Source organism: Oryzias melastigma, linkage group LG18 (genome assembly GCF_002922805.2).
Source record: "Oryzias melastigma strain HK-1 linkage group LG18, ASM292280v2, whole genome shotgun sequence".
In the NCBI taxonomy this organism is placed as follows: Eukaryota; Metazoa; Chordata; class Actinopteri; order Beloniformes; family Adrianichthyidae; genus Oryzias; species Oryzias melastigma.
The window spans coordinates 18,583,057-18,602,263 of record NC_050529.1 but is presented as its reverse complement, the minus strand read 5'-3'; the positions used below and the strand labels follow the sequence as shown (position 1 = coordinate 18,602,263).

Below are 19,207 nucleotides of genomic sequence, written 5' to 3'. Positions count from 1 at the left end.
TTAACCGATGCAGGTCGAAACATTCTCCAGGACAATCAGACAGAGATGCTGTCGACACCTGAAGACGTGCAATGTAAGCAGTTTAAAAAAAAGTTACTTACTGCTATCTTAATGTTAATTTTGTCAGGGGACTCTTACTTTTGTAAAATGTAAATTTATTTGACTTCAAGTAAATTTCAATTAACAAAAAATAACTCTAAATGATCTGATTTTTAAAAGAAGGTGATATTTCTTGCTTCTCTTCTATACTTTATATACATCAATTAATTAACAGAAAATGTAAATTATTTGGAAATAAGTTGTTTTTAAAGCAAGAAAATGCATTTTTTGTGAAATATAGATAGTATCATTTATGATACTTTAGGTGATTTAGTAAATTTTTGCTTACAACAATAATAGTTTAAGGCATGAATGTTCAGTATATAAAACACCTTATTTACCCACTGTCTCAAATTTGATCCACATATTGTTCACATGGTGTAACTACATTATAAATGAAATAATTATCAATTAATTAACTTTCTTTACAGAAAGTATTCATTAACACAAATTAATTACAACAGACGAGTTATTCTCACCAAAAAGTTTTAAAATTATCAAAACTTTTTCCCGCCAAAAGTGTTTTTGAGATTTCACGGAGACAGCCATTTTGAAATGCCCTTCTACTGCCTCTAGTGGAACAATAGTGAACTACAGGGGAGAACAAATGGACTAAGGCATATACCATTTTTTTTAAAGGTCAGTGTGGATCATGCTAGCGAGATAGGGGTCTCAGAAATGCATGATTCAGATATGATCAGGATGTCACAATTGATTAAAAATTAAGTACAAAGAATTTAGCATGCTTTACTTTCATATTTTAAGACTATTCGTAAGACTATTATCTGTTATGTGAGGGATAAATCCTGATGAGGCGTCAGATATCAGAAATTAGTGAAGGAAGGAAACCTGATTGTGTTCTTTAGTGAAGTCCATTCATTTCTGATAATTCACAACTCAAAGCACATTATCTTGGTCATTTATGAAAAACTATAAGCATTAATTCAATTACTAGTACTTTAATCTTGTCGTATTTTTTACTTTAACCCTTTAACACCGGAGCTCCAGTGTTATTGCTCTTTGATTTACAGTAACTCTCCGTGTTAATGCAGACAAGGTAATTCCATCAGATTCTAGTAGAATCTACTGGAATTTTGTTGAACGTGTTAACGATTGAAAAGTTAAAGTATACTAATGATTATGTTTTTAAGCGTCATCGGCAACACCTCAAGTGTTAAAGAGATCATTAATTTTTCACAAAAATTTAACTATTTAAAACGCATTGCCATGTTATTAGCTACAGAAAAGTGTTCCTACTGTGTTTTTGGCGTGTTAACTTAGAGCTCTCTGGATCTTTTTTTATTCCTTAATTGTTTTAGATTAAAAAAATCCCCCTTGGTGGTGTAAACATAAAGTTTGAAATTTGTTATGATAATATATATATATATATATATATTTCATAAAGCCACTTTTTTGTTGTTTTTTGATCTTTTCCTGTGCAAAAATGTCATACATTTAAATAAAAATATTTAAAAATGAGTTTTTTTCACGGCAATTATTAGGTTAGATTAAAAATAGATTGATTAATTAATTTCGTCTAAAGGTAATACCATAAAAGTAATTTTAAAGAACTAAAATGTACTTTTAATGTAAAGACCTACAACATAAGAACAGGTAGGAATCTTATTTTAGGCACTAATAACTTAAATTTAAATCCTTGAGTCACTTCTATCAAAAGTTGAATGACTATAAAGTTCAAGTGAATAAAAAAGGTGCTAGTTTGAAGTCATAGAATTGACATCCACTCTGCCTGCATCCTTCATGAACTAGTTTTCACACCCCGCTTTCCCTTCCGCTTGATTAAAGTTTTATCAAAGGAGCTGAATAATTTTCCATCATCTCGGCTCTTGCTGAGGTATCGCCGGAGCTCGGTGCTCAATGCTACACAAACAGGGTTTTCTTAAGCAAAGGGCCGTTTGAAGTGAAGTTGTCACCTTGATGGAGAGAAACTCTGAGAAGTCAGTTGTCCTCTTCCGACAGCAGGACCATCCCTGGAGACAGAAACAGACGGTCGGGGCGTCACCAGCCGGATCAGATCCAAACATGGCGGGCGGGTTGTCGCCGTCTTACCTTCAGGGCATCATGGAAGATGGGAACTCCTGGATGGAAGAGGCAGGAGTCTGTCGAGAAAGACAGCCGTCATGTTTTTATATATATATATATATATATATATATATATATATATATATATATATATTAAAAAGGGTGTAGCAGCTGTTCACTTCACTGCAGTTTGGGTGGGGGTTACATGGTCCACGTGTCATCCCTCCTCTCACGTGGAGATACAACCATGCAACAGGTATAACTAACAATTGTTTCATCCAGCCTTGGACCGTTAATCAACTCCCTAATGAGAGGACTCGCGTACATATTTTTCCGCCTGTTTATAATGAATTTACATATTTTACGAGTCCGATTTACATTCGATTTGCACATCAAGACAACACAAATGTGGTCACAAGTGATTCTTTTCAAAAGGGAAAATCTCCTTCACTGGGTGCTTAAAAACTACATTTCAAGTAATCTGCTGCCAAATACTATCAGGCGTTAAATCAGACACACCGTCCAAAAGAAATAAGGCATAATAGGCAACAAGAGCTCACCATCCTTGTTGTTGCTGGGGTCAAACGTCTGTCCACAGCCTTTATTGTAGCATAGCAGAGCCATGTTGGCCAAAACGTTTCTTCGTCTTCCTCTTTGATTTCAGCGGTCGTGTTTGAGAACTTCTTCCAGACCGGCCGTGTCTCGTGGTCTTAAACGGGGGTCAGGCCTCCCGAAGTTTCTCGCCAGGCGGAATGGAGAGATCCAGAAGGCTGGTCCCCTTATGAGGGAGGGGTGGTAGTGAGGAAACAGCTCCTCTGCCTGGTTCTGGTCTGCATGAATGGAAGTTTAAAAATAGCCGCTCGGCCCGCTTCTCTCCTCCCCTTCTCGATTTTCAGCTGTCAGAACTTATCTGAAGGTGGGGGTTGGCATTCCTGTCTCTGTCACACTCTGCTCTAGCCAGGCTGTGAAGCAAAAAGGTTTCTGGGTTTACCAGAAAGGTAAAAGCGGGGCCCTGATGCTCCCCGGAGGCTAACCTCTGTTCCTTCGTCTGTTTTTGATGCTCAAAAGTCTAAAGAAAGAACCCTAAAAGCAGAGAGAGCCACAAAGCACTGCTGCTCCTGCTATCCAAGCATTATTTTGAACAAGCAACAAACACGCGTTCATATCCGTGTTTAGAAAGTGCCTCTAAACAATTCAAGCAGGTCATGTTTTGATAAAAGCTCAGAATTGCTTAATACTATTACTTAAACCTTTGAAATCTGCTTAGTTCTATGCATGGGATGCTGGAGCCTATCCCAACTGCTGTTATGTGAAAGCGCTGACCAAAAGTGGACACAGGAAACCACAAAAGCCTGAATGCTGACAAATGTTAGCTTACAATTAGCACTATGTTGTCTAATGCCGTTATGACTTTCTGCCAATCAGTGGGGGCTACAGCAGCTCCACCCCAACAATTCCATGTTTCAGTGGACCTGCAACTGATGGGGGCTCCAAGAGGTACTGTTTAATGGTTCCATTTTACAATGGAAACCCCAAGATAATGTACCGTACAAGACTGGACCGAAGCTTTGATTTCTTGTCTTTGATTCTTGCATGCTGACTTCTCATGTTTCCTACAATCCTCTTCAGGACCTTAATTGTACCTTCTACCTCAAATAAAATATATTTTTAAAGGATTGTGTCAATGAAACTTGCTTGTAAAGAATAAAAAAAAATCAAACTGCATCATTACTTTACAACACTGACAGCTGCCTTGGCAACTCACATTTAATCAACCCCTTCCAATGGAAAGTGTATGCGAACATGCATATACCCATATAACATATATGTTCTTATAGAAGCCCTGGAATCTTAAAGGAACCCAACCACTATTAGAGACTGGCATCTATTAGAGACCAGCATCAGTTAGAGACCGGCGTCAATTACAAACTGGTGTCTATTACAGAACGGCATTTATTAGAGAACGGAATCTATTAGACACCAGCATCAATTAGAGACTGGCGTCAATTAGAAACTGGTGTCTATTTGAGAACAGCATCAATTAGAAACTGGTGTCTATTACAGAACGGCGTCAATTAGAGAGTAGCACCTATTAGAGACACTCTTCCATTAGAGACCGGCATGTATTAGAGACCAGTGTCTATTAGAGACTACTGTCTATTAGCCCAGCCAGCAAGGCCAAGTGGGCCCCACATGGTTTAAAATTGGGCAGAGAATGTAGGCCCCAATTGGGTTTGTCCACATTTTCCGTGGTGACCCCAGCTGTGTTTGCCTACATTGGCCCCGCTGCCCAGGGACTGGAACCCTGGACAGCGATCCTGCTAGCTCTGCTGACTCCTGGCACTTGCTTGCTTTGCCAGATCCTGGCAGTGGAGCTCGCTACGCTGTCCACCGGGCAGCGGGCCAGCGTAGCCACCTAAATCAATGAGGGGGTATATGGGGCCCACTTGGCCTTGGTGGCTGGGAGAGGCCGGTGTCTTGTTAGAGACCAACGTCTATTAGAAACCGTCATCCATTAGAGACCAGAATCTATTATAGACCAGCATCTATTAGAGGCCGTCATCCATTAGAGACTGGCATCTATTAGAGACCGGTGTCTATTATAGACCAACATCTATTAGAGGCTGACATCCATTAGAGACCAGTGTCTGTTAGAGACCGGCGTCAATTAGAGAGTAGTGTCTTTTAGAGAGTAGTGACCATTTGAGACCGGCATGTATTAGAGACCGTCATCCATTAGAGACCGGTGTCTATTTGAGACCGGCATCTATTAGAGATCGTCGTCCATTAGAGACCAGCGTCTATTAGAGACCGTCATCCATTAGAGACCGGCATCTATTAGAGACCCTCATCTATTAGAGACAGGCGTCTATTACAGACAGTCATCCATTAGAGACCAGTGTCTGTTAGAGACCGGCGTCTTGTTAGAGACCGGCGTCTATTAGAGAGTACTGTCTATTGGAGACTGGCATCTATGAGAGACCGTCGTCTATTAGAGACCATCATCTATTAGAGACAGGCGTCTATTAGAGACTGTCATCTTTTAGAGACAGGCGTCTATTAGAGACCGTCATCCATTAGAGTCCGGCGTCTTGTTAGAGACCGGCGTCTATTAGAGAGTTATGTGTCTATTAGAGACCGGCATCTATTAGAGAGTAGTGTCTATTAGAGACCGTCGTCTATTAGAGACCAGCATCTATTACAGACCGTCATCCATTAGAGACCAGCATCTATTAGGGAGTAGTGTCTATTAGAGACCGTCGTCAATTAGAGAGTAGCATCTATTAGAGACAGTCATCCATTAGAGACCAGGTTCTAATAGAGACAGTAATCCATTAGAGACCAGCTTCTATTAGAGACCTACATCCATTAGAGACCAGCATCTATCAGAGACCAGTGTCTTATTAGAGAGTAGCGTCTATTAGAGACTGGCGTCTACAGTATTGAGACTGGCACTTTTCCAGTTTCCATGTTTGTGTGTTACTGCGCAAGTTTTTAAGTCTGTTGCCGGGCTCTATGAACAAAACGAGCAGCCATTCAAATTTAATTAGTTGAACTTTAAACTATCGGGGACTCCAATTTGATTTAAAACTCAGAAATGCCAACTGTTTGAAAATTGATCATGAAGGAGGAATTAATAATTGATGTTCATGTCCGGCTGGAATTGAGTCTTTTGTATGTTGTAATAGAGCTGTGAAAGACAAAACAAGATTCATGACATTTACACCACTTTGACATTTCGCACCAAGCCTCTTCCAGCTGTAGGTACACGTGCTAATATCAGGTAGCCAGCCATACAGTCTATTATGAACACTGTATGCTAAATCGCGCTTTCAAGAACCCAGATTCTGTATGTTCTTGAATGGTCCGTTATGACCATAACGTGAAGCTTGATTCCTGATTGCTCAAGTTTCCCTCCATTTTCCTTCTCGACCCCTTTCAAGCAAACATGTCCAGCAGAAACGTGTAAAACCCTGCATTTATCATTCCTCAGACTCGTGAATGGAGGTACATCTTCCAGTTCAGCGTTGAATTGATGTATTTGTGTAGCTTTTGACCTTTTAAAGTCGTGTGCTGAATCCTGTCCCGAACACTGAAACATTACAAGGCCCTTCACAAGGGGAAAGTGATCTATTATTCACTCACTGCCATTTGTCAGACACAGGACATGCTGAGCGATGGACTTGGGAACCTGACTTTAAATCCCTCGCCGTGGGAGTGTTGCTGGAATAACAGTAGAAATCCGTCTGGAGTCAAATGGAGCAGATTATATAAACAAATGTGAAGGAGATGAAGATATGTTCAAATGTTTCCCACAGTGGGACTCAACTATAGATTTTTCTTGTTGATTCAACCCAACAAGCGTTCCCAGTGTATCAACATTTTATTTACAGGACAAAAGCAGAGTGATGGTTTCAGGAATTTTTATTGGAATCTTACTTTAAAAGAAACTGATGGAGAAAAGACGTGTGGAAATAAAAAATTAATACTGAAAAACCAGAAAGAACTCGGATCATTTGAAATCACTGAGCTATTTTGGAGCTTTTCTGATGAAATACCAGACAAGACAACCTAGTAATACTCTAGTGCAGATAAAAATGTGCCTTATCTGCTGCTGATTACCTGGATCAGGTGTGATTTTAGCCAATAAGGAGCTTCAATAGCAGGTTGGTTGGAGAACGTGGAGGACACCGGCCCTCGAGGCCTGGATTCTGACACTAGTGTCAAGTTTAATGGCTGCAAAACAAGCCAAACATTTATTGAAAACACTTAAATGACATTTCTAAAACTTTAAAAATGTCACTTTTTAACATAACTATAAATAAAAACAGGAATATTATTCCAGAATAGGGCTTCCACAAACAATTACTTTGATAGTCGACTACTCACTGGTTATTTTTATTGATTAGTCGACTAATTGAATCATGCGCAAAGTGGATATACAGCACACATCTTAAACATAATGAACTTTAACTAACTAAAAATAAACACAATTAAAATGAAAATAAAATTATTTAACTTTTAATGAATTGTGCAGCTTCTTCCCTTCATTTGTTTCTGGTATTAAAACAAGATTTAATGAAATGAGGTCAGCATCTGAAACGAAGAACTATTTTTCAAAAAAGATAAAGTTTTGGTCTCTGACTCAAATATAAGAAAAGTATTTTTTTATTGCTGAACACTCACAACTGTGTAATACACTCAGACTCCATATATTATAAAGTAACGACTAATTGACTATTAAATTAGTGGTCGACTATTTTAATAGTCGATTAATCAACCAATCGTGGCAGCCCTATTCCAGGATAAATCAACTTAAACCTCATAGAACTTTCAATATTTAGTGTCCATGAAAAAATATGTTGTCAAAATTATATAAGTTAGAAATAAGCACAAGAGAACATCAGGCCATTAAAAACAATAAAATGATGGGTTTTTAACGTGTTCTTGTGTTTTTTTATGATGGAGAATATATGTAACAAAAATTAAAGGGTAACCAAACCCTAAATCTACTTTTTTTGCCGTTTACCTTTATAAACGGGGCTTTAAATATGCCGTCTGTTCTTCATTGACAAATTTTTGACAAATTAAAATAACTTGCATAATTCTTGAAAATCTAGTCAAAAATTATCTCTGCGCTGCCCCCTACAGGTTAAAAAATTTTAAGCCCCGCATCTTGATCTGCAGCTTCAGTAATGATACCAGTCCTGTTCTCAAGCCCCTCCCCTCTGGATCTTCTAATTATGGCTGTGGGCGGATTCAACCTCCAACTTCCCCGTTTGGATTGCATTTCCAATTAACTCCTGCTGCTCTGCAGAAACTATGTCCTAGAAAACGACATGTTTAATATTTTGGCTCAAAACTGTAACAAACCCATGAAATATTTCCTTATAGGGAGTGACACACACACACAAAAACCCACAAACATTTAGGAATGGAAAATGATTCTTTATTTCTTCCAAAAACCAGGAGAGAGAAAACAATTTTTATCCATAATAAACAAATATACTGCTGTAAAATAAAAGCCTGTAACTTCTGTCAGCTGTAACATTTGTTTGCCTTTCCATGCTTGATACAATCCATATATTTTCTGCATTAAATAAATAGAAAAAAATGTACAAAGAGAGACAGAAGAGAAAGACAGATCAACAGGTGGGGGGGGTTCTGCTTTGAAAACATTTGGCATCACACGACGGATCTGGATGTATGAATCTGCATTAACCCGCTGACCCCCCCGTAACCTACACACTGCTATGCTAACATATCGTCCAGAAGAAATGGAAAGAAATTGAAAGAAAGCAGCATTTGTTTTGAAGCCGTGTTGCACGTGGATTTCTTTATATACAGAAAAACGAGGCAGCATTTAGCACGTTTATACCGCAGACAGAAAATAAAATTAAAAAACAAACAGAATGTGCACTGAAGTTTTTAGATCGGAACAACTCACTGACAAAACAAGGTAAAATCGATCACAGCGTCTCTTTTGGATTCTTGTGAAACGCCCTTTCAAGCACGCAGAGAGCTGTCAGAGAGATGCATGCTGGAGAAAAAAAAAAAACAAAAAAAACAGTGGCTCACTTCTGGAGACAATCCAGTCAGCTGCAGGTCAAAGAGGTGATGAGTCTGCAAACGGTTGGAATTCTGATCAACCTGTCAAAAGGATCGGCCTTTTTCAGAAGGGCACGATGAGACAAGAGAGTTTACCATCATCGTCTTAAAAAGACACAACCCCCCCCCACCCCAAAGAGACATTCGAGGACTTCTGCTAAGACTCCTGCTACATGAATGCGGAGACCTAACAGCTTAGGAATCATCGGCGGTGGAGCGAGAGAGCGACAGAGTCTGAGCTGAAATGCTGAGCCGCTGTGCGATAAAGCTGTAACAACTTCTGGCAGTAACAACCATGAGTCCCGAGACCCCCCTCCCCCACCCTAAACATGGAGGAATTTGGTTTGATCATCCGAAAAAACCTGCAGACACAAAAAAAATGTAAAGATGACAAAAAAATAGCTGCATCCGTGCACTTTAAAGCCAAGGATTCAGCTGAGCTACTTTAAGGAGCCAATGGCGGGTTCAGGATCAACTAACTCGGGATGGACGGAGCATCAAATTCCTCCAGAAAACACGGTACGAAAGCCTCTCCGGTTCGTCAAGAACTCAACAAAAGGAGTTGGTACTGATGCTAGGGATATCTACATTTACAAAAGCATGATTTCAATCACTCGTGTCAATTAAAACCATTTCCAGTGATGGTCTGCTATGAAAGATGTCTAAGATTTGATTCCCTAAAGTCTAAAATATGGTGTTTAATCATTTTTTCAAGAAAAAAGTATATGTAGAAGTTGGAGTTTGCAAGAAAGTTTAAGTGAGTATTCTAAAATTTGCTCATTATTGACAGTCAGTGTTTGGCTTTGGAACCATTGAATTAATAGATCTCTAAAAAATTATTTCAGATTTGTAGAATTTTATTCAACAAACTCCTAGCCCTTTGATGTTAGCTTGAGTATGTTCAACATAATTTCCATTATTTTGTTAATTTGATCTGTAGGTCTAATAGGATATCCTAAGAAAAGGGCAGATGAAGAAAAAATAACAGAACATCGTCGATAGAAAGAAGAAAAAGTTCGGCCAAAACTTGGTCCTGACCCGGAGAGCCTCTGAAAGTTCGACTTTCAGACGTAGAGGGACGACAACACTTAACTGGAACTAGAAGCTTCTACGAGCAAAATCTACGCAGACGATCTGAAACGTTTACTATCTACACTGACTCAAAAGGTGGCAATAAAAGAACGCATTCTAGACGCAGACGGACTAGAGTTTGGCGGTGGACGATCGCTGATGGATGGGATGAAAAAGTTTAGCGAGCATGACTGCAAAAAGCTCATGATGAGAGCGGGAAAAACTGTTGCTTACCGAAATGGCGGACAGCTGAAACCTTTAGTTACCCCAACTGCACGACAGCTTCTTCAGTGCAACGTCTTTGAAAGACGAACATGACACAATACGAGTGTGAATTCCTCAACGTCCAGTAGGGGACGGATGTTCCAGCTGAAGAATAGCCATAAACTCTTCCATGAGTTAAACTTTGAGCCGTGTTCGGTGACATTTGGATGTTGTGATTCAGTGCAATTTAAAGTAAAATCGGCTTAAATCAGTGACGCTAAACCCACTCAGTGCTGCTGTCCTCAATCACAGACACAACCTGGTCGTTGAGCTACGTTTCCACAAAACAGAATAAATCCTATAAACACGCTCCTCAGCGAAACAAAAATATACATTTCTTTCATTTATTATACGTCACGTCAAGAGCTGACGCACAACATTTCTGGGGCTTCATTAAATCGGTGAAGGTTTTAGGACAGAGATTGATTCATTAAAGAGCTTAGTGAAAAGCAGAGAGGTACAGAACCCAGAATACTGAAAGCTGATTGGTTGGTGCAACCAATGGAATAGATAGTTCATTGAACTTGATGACAACAAACCTTTTCACGGCTGAGACATGAGGTGGTATATCTCCACTTTTTGAAACTTTAATGCAGTAGCTAGGTCGTTTCTATTGTTTTTGAGTCCAAATTCACACTTGAAACATGGAGCAGTTTGTATTGGTAACAGTGATTTTAGCAACATTTTGGTAGCTTTAACGATGGATACGTACAAAGAGCCAACAGGGAGGTGAAGAAAAAAAGAACGGATAGTTCTTGCAGTTCTCAGCATTGTGCTCCCTTGATGTGTTTGAATCAAATTTGTTCACCTTTCAGAAAAACATCAGTTATTTTTTTAAATCTTTTTAAGTGAAGGTGGTCATAAACTGGCAAAATCGAACGCTTTCACAGACGGTTGGGCGTTTTTGCACTTTTCTTTAGCGCGATTCGGCCACCAGGCAGTGTTTGTTTGCCGTTTTCACCCATCCCCCGTTTCCACCCATCCCCCCCCGTCTCCCTATGCGACTTTGGGAATGCAATACAATAAAAGATTACCAACAATTCTGTACAAACTAGAGCAGGAAAGGCCAACAAAAGAATAGAAAAAATAAAAGTTGAGAAATAGTAACTTGACGCAGCAAAGTGGAAACATTTGGGGCCATTTGCCTCTGGATGTCGTGCTTAATGGATCACTAACAAAGGTGGATATGAAGAAGGAGTTGGCTATAAAAATGTATTGTCTGAAACAACTGCTGTGCACACACACCTCCCCACACACACACACTTTTGTCCTCCGGAAGTGCTCCCCAAGTTGCTGTTGCAGGCATATGGTAACCCAGAGAGAACAAAATAGCACCAGTATGAAGTAAAGCTAGTTCTGCAGCAGAGACCCTTCTTCACAGTCAGATCCAGAGAAATCCAGAGTCTCCTCTCCTCAAAGCTCCATCAAACCCCACAGGAAAAAAAACACACAGAAGCTACATTCACACATCGGAGTTGTTTCAGACAATCATCAGCCACAGATTATGTCTCAACCCTCCGACCGTCGTCTACTTCTTGCTTGTATCAGCCTCTTTTTCCTTCGTCGTGATTTCTTGTCCTCGGTGTGTCTGGAGTTCTTTCGCGTGATCGAATGGGTTCTGCCTCCATCTGAGCGCGCTCTCGTGTTTTCCTTCTGCTGTCTGTGAGTTACTTTTTGGCACTCTGCTTCCCCTCTGGCTGGATTACATAAACTGCATCTGTACGCAGAAGCAAACGGGGGATAAAGAAAAAAAAACTGTTAGTTTGGATTGCATTTTTTCTTCTTGTTTTTCAAACTACTGTTTATTTTCATTTATAGGGGATTTTTGCAGTGAAAGAACTGACCCCCGAGGAACAGGTTTGAGGCAAGAAAGACCTGCTGCTTGAATAAAAATCGGATTGATCTTTTTTTTTTTTTAACAATTCACCGGCTGTCGAGAAGCTTTTACTTTGAATTTTGCATGATCTCTCCTCCAAACAGTCTTAGACAGATCAATAAAAAGGGCTGCAGTGTTGCTGTCAGGGAATTTATGCATTATTTACTGCAGTTGTAATCACACCGAGTTCAGGAACTACATTTTCCAATGAGATTTGACATATAGCAATTCAAAAAGAAAAAAAAAATCCTGTAGGTCACCTGGGCTCCTGGCATGGGTGCAAATGGGTTGGTGGGTCTGAGAACAGGCTGGTTGTACATCATTGGCTGTGGAGCCATCACTGGCACCCCGCCCATCTGAGCCATCTGAGGAGGGACCTAGAAGCACAAAAATTTAACACCAATAGTTAAAAAAATAATCATCTTTTGACCTATTTTTAAGTGTTTCCGGTAGTCTTTTAATTATGATTACATAGTTTTTAGACAAAAATCTAGAAACGTTCTGCAGGAGTTCATTAGAAATTTGCCTTCGATTTGAAGGTGGGACTATTGGCACATTTTTTTTTTTCAAATTAACATTTTTTTTTTTATTTTCAATAACTCATTTAAGTTTTACAATGTGGTTTTTGATTCGCTTTAGGCTGATCCTCATTTGACCCCGTATGGATGCAGGGTGGTTGTGGCCCCGCCCACCATATTTTCCACTTCACAACTACAAAATGATTCAAACTGCATTTATTTTTTAGCTTAATTTTCTTTATACATGTACAAGAACATGTTAAAACACAATTTTCATTGGTGTGGGTCTTTAAGAAAAGACCTTTAGGCAGAGAAATGAATAATATACATGAAATATACAAAGAAGAAATAATTATATATGTAAGACATGAATGTAAAAGCACAGAAATAACCCCAACTAAAAATGTATTTGGACGTGCTCACCATTCCATACACAGGCACTTGCGGTGTGGTTATGGGGAAAGCCATCGGAGCTGGAGCCTGAAAGAAAAACAAGCTCAAAGTCAAAAAGCATCAAAGGCACACCTGGCTCCAATAAACAACTTTCCCTTTATTACCCGCCTTCAAACACAATATAGTTGATGTCTTAAATGAAAGGATCAGCCTGGGCGTCTTCAAGACTGTAAACAATGTGAGCAAGTAGAACACACCGAAGGCTCGAGTACTCGTACAGTCAGAGCACAGCATGCAGAAAAGGGGAAGTAGGAGTCCAACTGTGAGCGGTTATTAGCACCACTTAAAGGAAGTGCTACAATAGGACGAGGCTCGGCTGTGGCAAATCCACTTAACCTGAATGGGCGACAAATTCATCGTGACAGGCAATTTGCTGCGGTCGTTTACAGCCCACGCATATCTGCAGATTTTTTGTTCGTTTGTGACGGCGACTGTCCGCACTACATCGGTGAACATCTAGGAGGGATGCCAGCACAGGCGGATGCTGATCGAGCACAACAGGGGGCTACCTTTGACACATCACCCGCAGCTCTGTTTCATTGTGAGAAGGTAGAGCTTGAATATCAGAGGATTTCAAACAGAAGGAGATCCATCTACACCAGGGGTGTCAAAACGCTTTACAAAAAAAGGGGAGGTGGTAATGTGTGATGGCTGACGAATCGGGGAAAATCAATTTGGCGATATATCGCGATATTTCCTTTGGCGATACTTGTATCGATTTAAAATGCTGACAAGACAGTATTTAATTAATTATTTATGAGCGTCCATCAGTGTATTACTTTTGTTTTGTTGTTTTGGTCGCTCTACATCACAACCAAAACAACAAGTTCTTGCGTAAGCTAGCTTGTGTTAAAAGTTCAGTCAGCCTCGCGGTTTTTGTTGTTATGACACATGTACTACTTAGTTTTTACTTTTTACCATTCTATTGCAATAAAAATGTATTAGCGTCCAGATGAGTCATACTTAAAAAAAAAGTGAAAAATTGGGATATATTCCGATATCTATTATATCATAGAAGAAGGTATCTGGAATTAATTGTATCGCAAGATATCTTGCCAATACAAATGAACTATATAAGGATACTTTTATTATAATGACAGTTTTTGCTTTTTCATATAAAACAGAAATATGCTTAAATACTTTTTTCCTACCAAAATTATTGTCAATTTCATATTTGAAGACTGGGATTAAAACAAAATAAAGTCTGTCTGGAAAAAAACAAACTGTCAACGTTTAATCTGGGCTCAAAGAAATGTTACATATTATTGATATACATTTAAATCATGTGAAAAGGGAAAATGACACAAACACAAATTCCTAATTTTTCTTCTCCACAGAAATCATTTCTTCTCGTTAGGCCCTTAAGGCTCTAAAGGTCAAGTAGCCCCAGGTTTAAAACAGCTTAAAACGTACTATGGCCAATCACAATCAAGACATTGTACCCACAGTTCTTAGGGAGTGCTTGGGGTCACATATTATTGATTTTATGATAGGAGCCTACGGCCTGGTACAAATTTGATTGTGGGCCACACTTTGGACGTGCCTGATCTAAACGGTCGGGAGAGGTCTCTTTAAAGGGTGTTTCATTCATTCTAATGAATTCAAGAGTTGTGACAACGATTGCGTAGGAACTTTGTGTGGTTTCCCAAAACAGGAGAACCTAAAATCATTAAAAGAGGCTTCAAAAGCCAAATTCATCACGGTACCACACTGTGGTGACATGTTTTCAGTCGCAGTTTGTTGCAAAACGCAGTGATGAAACAGCAGAACTAGCTTTGTTGTTTGTATTAACTGAGCAGACACATTATTTGATATGTTTATAGTGAATACAATGACGGCTTTAGGGTTAAGTGGGGAAAGCATAACAGAATTATCCTTTAATTGTCGCTTTTGAGTTTTGTACAATTAAAAAAACAGCATCTAATAGAAAAACTGACTCACTACAAATCATGGGAGCACACAAAGCTAACATTTGTGTATAAACACTAAAGGTATACCAGTCGAACAACCGACAAGCCGCTTAAGATGAAAATGTTTCATGTTGGAAGTTATCAGTTGAATTTCTGGACCTTTTACGAGTTTTCTAGATAGAAATGCTGAAGCGGAATAAAAAAACAAACCATTTGAAAATAGTTTGATACTGCAGGTAATCATAGATGTGCAATTTTAGAGTATGTATGCAGATGTGATTTGGTGGATTCCTATTTTTCTTCTTTCGCTTGTATGATTCTGACACGTTGGCTACAGGCAATGTTTTGATGAGACCTTTTTACTTCTGTAAAAAAAAAAAAAAAAGTTGTGGTATATTTATCTCATTTGATTGTTCGGCATAATGAGAAGTTTCTGCTACAAGAAGAACTTCACGGCTATTAATAATGAGCTGTGAATGGATCCTTTTCTGCTTTTAGATTCACTTCAACAACAATCCACTGTCAGTTTAGGGAAAAATAAGGACTTTTCATACATTTATTTCTATTTTTGTGGCTTCAGTAAATGTTTCCAATAGACTAAAATCACTTTACTGTCACTCAACACCTCCTTCATTCATTTACAACCCCAATTTTATCCAATCGTCTCATCTAAACTAGCCCTAGGCGTCATTTATCCATTTCCCTGCATTCTTTATTAAAGCTGACATGTCATAGAGACAAACAGAGATGTAGCTGATGCATCCGTCGCTTCTCTTCCAGCCTTTGTGCGGATTCCCACAGTGTTGTCTGCCTTCGCTGCGTCACGCCGCACATTTATCTGCTACCATCAGTCTTCTGCTGGTGAATTTTTCATCTGTTGCCTCTAGCGCGGCTCCTGCCTGTCTGTTTAAACTTTTTAATCCGTCTCTTTCCCTCATGTTTCGTCATTTGTAGTGTTGACAGATGAACCGTTCGCAACTCCACTTCCAGCCGTTCAAGCCTGATGGTTTATCTGTAACCTGTTCAAAGCTGGAGCGTGGGACGGAAACACGCGGCCCAATGGGTTAACGCGCTTCAGGAAGGCTAAGTGAGGGTTAAACGGATGAAACACTTTCCTCGCATGATACATACTAATGTAAAGCAGAGATCCAGCAGAGGCTGCTGCAGCCTTGCAGAGAATCTCAAATATGGGAGTTTTTTTCCACTCATCATGCAGGATGTATGACAGCCAGCCTCGCTGCTGCAGTGCTGTCTGTGAAGCATTCTATATTCACATCAATGGCTCTCGTGTCTGCTTACATTTGCAGCAACCTGAATACTGCCTCTTCTTTCACAAAAACTATCATTCCATGAATTTGTCGTTTTCCTCAGCGGTTTCCCTTTTTGTTGATGTAATCTGCTTTTTTGCTTGTGTTGATAAAAATTCCCTCACACCAATAACTAAATCAGTCACAGCTTTTAAATTAATAGACTGCTCTGTTTTCTGTGCTCCTCATAGAGAGAAATAAATAAATAAATAAAAATAGAGCTAAAAACCGGATTATTATAAGTTAATTAAAGTATAATAGGGGTGGGATTATTTAAATGTGCTTCTTCCTGCTCCTTTTCAAGCAATTAATTAAAAACTTTTTGATAAACTTCCCATTTAATGGATTAGGCGTGTTGTATATTTATGTAGAAGTACAAATATGTCTATTTATGACTAAGTAATTACTATGGCATCATTTATGCGTGTATGCGAATATTTATTGGTGATTTAAAGTTAACTACTTGTAATCTTATTTTTTCAAGTCAGTGAATCGTTCAAAGTTACTCATTTCCCTTCTTTAGTATTTTTGTTTTTAATGGTTGAAAAAAAAATACATTCAATCTTAAAGAGTAACCAAACACTAAATCAACTTATTTTTTGTCTGTTGACCTATATCGCTTTAAAAGTGCTGTCTGTTGGTCCTTGCAATAGTTTTGAGAATTTATAATAATAGTGTTGATTTCCTGAAATTATAGTCAAAAACGTCTCTGTGCTGCCCCCTATAGGTTGAAAAGAGGCATTACAGTTGAATTCTGTGATTGGTGGTTTTAAATTCCACGTTATTTCAGATGTTTCATGTAATGTTCTTCAGTTCCAATATAAAAGCCCCGCCCATTTTTAATTCTGTACCAGTCGGTCTTTAGCATGTTAGCTTTAGCATGACTCGTAGGCGTATTGCCTTCAATTGTGAAAAATCTACTGGCTTGATCAACTTTCCAGTGGAGTTAGGCAATACTGGTTGTAAAAATAGAGCTTAAACATAAGAAATCTTGACAAACTAGTAATCTATGTTATCGTTTGAGTAGAAAGAAGTTTCCAAATACAGACTTATTTGCTGTAAAAAAAAGGAGCAACTTTATTTAGGTGCTTCACTGTTGTAAGATGCAAAAAATAGGATTAATTTAGTGTTTTATTGTGCTATATTCATTTATTGAAGATAATAAAATGTCAAACACTTGTCTAACAAGGAAAGGCGAGAAGGAGAAACTATCACCTTCTAACCTCCTGGTATCAGTCAGTAAGATCAATGCTTCCAAAAAAAAAAAAAAAACCTGCACACACCATTAGCTTTTAGCTCAGGGATGAGGATGTTATTTGTGGAAATCCTTTGTCATTAGGTGTCTCCAGGGGAAAACAAGAAAAAAGGAAAGTGACAGAAAAACAGACGAGGAGGAAGAGAAGCAGAGCGGGAAGGCAAAGAGCAGACATTTCTGAGAAGCTTGTTAAAACATGTCCCTCTAAACAGAGATAAGTACTTACATAACTAGTATAGAACATTCCATTCTGCATCAGGACGCAACAGGGGAGGAAAAAGGGGACAAACGACAAGAAGAAAGAGAGGAAGGAGACAAGAAAGGAACAAAGCCATGTGAGAGATGAAGTATGGGATGAAATGAGCCAGCAGAGGTGACGAGTGATGAAAGAGGAGCGAGGAAGAAGTGACGGGTTAATGGAGTAAAAGTAAGAAGTGGATCAGTGGGCAGATTGGAGGGTAAAATGGAATCAGAAATATGAAGAAATGGCAGAAAGGCATGAAAATTGAACGAAAATTACAAAGGGGTAGAAAAAAAAAAAACAGGGGTCAAAAGCCAACGTGCAGATGTCAAACAAGACAAGTCGATGACAGTGTGAAACCGCCATCGTGAAAGGGAAGGAAGACGAGTGGATGACGGTGCAAAAAAGCAGGAAGGACAGATTAGAGCGAGTTGAAGAGGACAGTAGGGGAAAGAAAGGAGGAATCAACAGGAGAAGAAAGTGAGAGGAGGAGAGGATAAGGCCGGGTTAGTGACAGTTTGTCTTTGTCGCTGGAAAATTGCTGTGCAGAGATCACGAGGACAATTAGAGGCTGCCAACATCAGCACACACTGCATGCACACCGCACAAAGTTCTCCACACACTGGCATGCATAAACAGGAAGGAGATTCACCGCAAAAATCAGAAAAGTACTTGAAAGCATTTACATTTTTCCCACGCTTTAGTAAGGAGCCTGCAAGTGTCGGTCACTCTCCTTTATTATATAAATTTGAGGAAAAGTGACAGAAAAGAATGAATTTTTGTTATATTTTAGAATAAAAAATGAATGGCTCCGAATTGAAATTAGCTAGTTTTCTACTTGGTTGCAGGTCTGTTTGCAAAACTAACCTGATGCTGATCAAATCCGGCTCCCTCAACTAAAAATTCACAGTTTTTTAACTTTTGTTTTGAATATCCCTAAAAAAAAAAAAACTGCACAAGCTATAGTACTGAATGCATTCCTGATCTTCAAACCTGCTAATGGCAGCGAATCTCAGTAGTGATAAGGTCAAGAAGTATATTTTTGTTAAATATGAAAATGTAATATTTACATACATGTGGAGTTGCATACATTTACAGTTATTTGAAAGATTCTACATGTGAAAGAAACAACCTTTAACCCTTTAAAACCAGAGCTGTGGTTGGCAACACTACATAACATACGCTCATTATTCAATTAGCATAGTTCAAAGAGATTCTGAGAGAAGCACAATCGGCTGGTGGATGTGAAAACACTTGACAACTGCAAAGTGTTGCATATCAGTGCAAAACTGCTTTTATCCACTTCAGAATCTGCTGGAAGTGCATAAATGCTTTTTTAAAAAATGGGTTTTTAAGGTATTTTTCTGTTTCTATATTTTTATTTATTTATTTAACTTTTATTTTACCAGGAAATCCCACTGAGACTAACATTTCTTTTTCAAGGGAGACCTGGGCCAAAAGGCACCAATAAAAGAAAATAAAATACAGGTAAAACAATTAAAATAAAAATAAAATACAATTACAGTAAAATACAATAAAATGCCANNNNCTGCATCTCTTT

General features: G+C 38.8%; 2 protein-coding genes across 5 annotated transcripts in view; both read right to left on the bottom strand.

The window, feature by feature from the left end:
- Positions 1-3,082, bottom strand: part of zgc:92429 (uncharacterized protein LOC445063 homolog) — a 14,617-nt gene extending 11,535 nt beyond the window's left edge. Inside the window, exons 1-3 of the mRNA XM_024288148.2 lie at positions 2,703-3,082; positions 2,170-2,219; positions 2,034-2,090 (exon numbers count right to left, since the gene is read on the bottom strand). Coding sequence (XP_024143916.1) covers positions 2,034-2,090; positions 2,170-2,219; positions 2,703-2,766 — 171 coding nt within the window. The 5' untranslated portion in view covers positions 2,767-3,082. The remainder of the gene's footprint in view (positions 1-2,033; positions 2,091-2,169; positions 2,220-2,702) is intronic.
- A 4,993-nt stretch (positions 3,083-8,075) lies between these two features.
- The window catches only part of si:ch211-200p22.4 (phosphatidylinositol-binding clathrin assembly protein), a 76,284-nt gene continuing 65,152 nt past the window's right edge, over positions 8,076-19,207 (bottom strand). For 3 of the 4 annotated variants that reach the window (XM_024288372.2, XM_036216704.1, XM_036216706.1), the window contains 4 exons: positions 17,632-17,655; positions 12,904-12,960; positions 12,223-12,339; positions 8,076-11,803 (listed from right to left, as the gene is read on the bottom strand). In XM_024288372.2, the coding sequence (XP_024144140.1) occupies positions 11,789-11,803; positions 12,223-12,339; positions 12,904-12,960; positions 17,632-17,655 (213 nt within the window). In that variant the 3' untranslated portion in view covers positions 8,076-11,788. The remainder of the gene's footprint in view (positions 11,804-12,222; positions 12,340-12,903; positions 12,961-17,631; positions 17,656-19,207) is intronic. The other variant, XM_036216705.1, reaches the window with a different exon arrangement.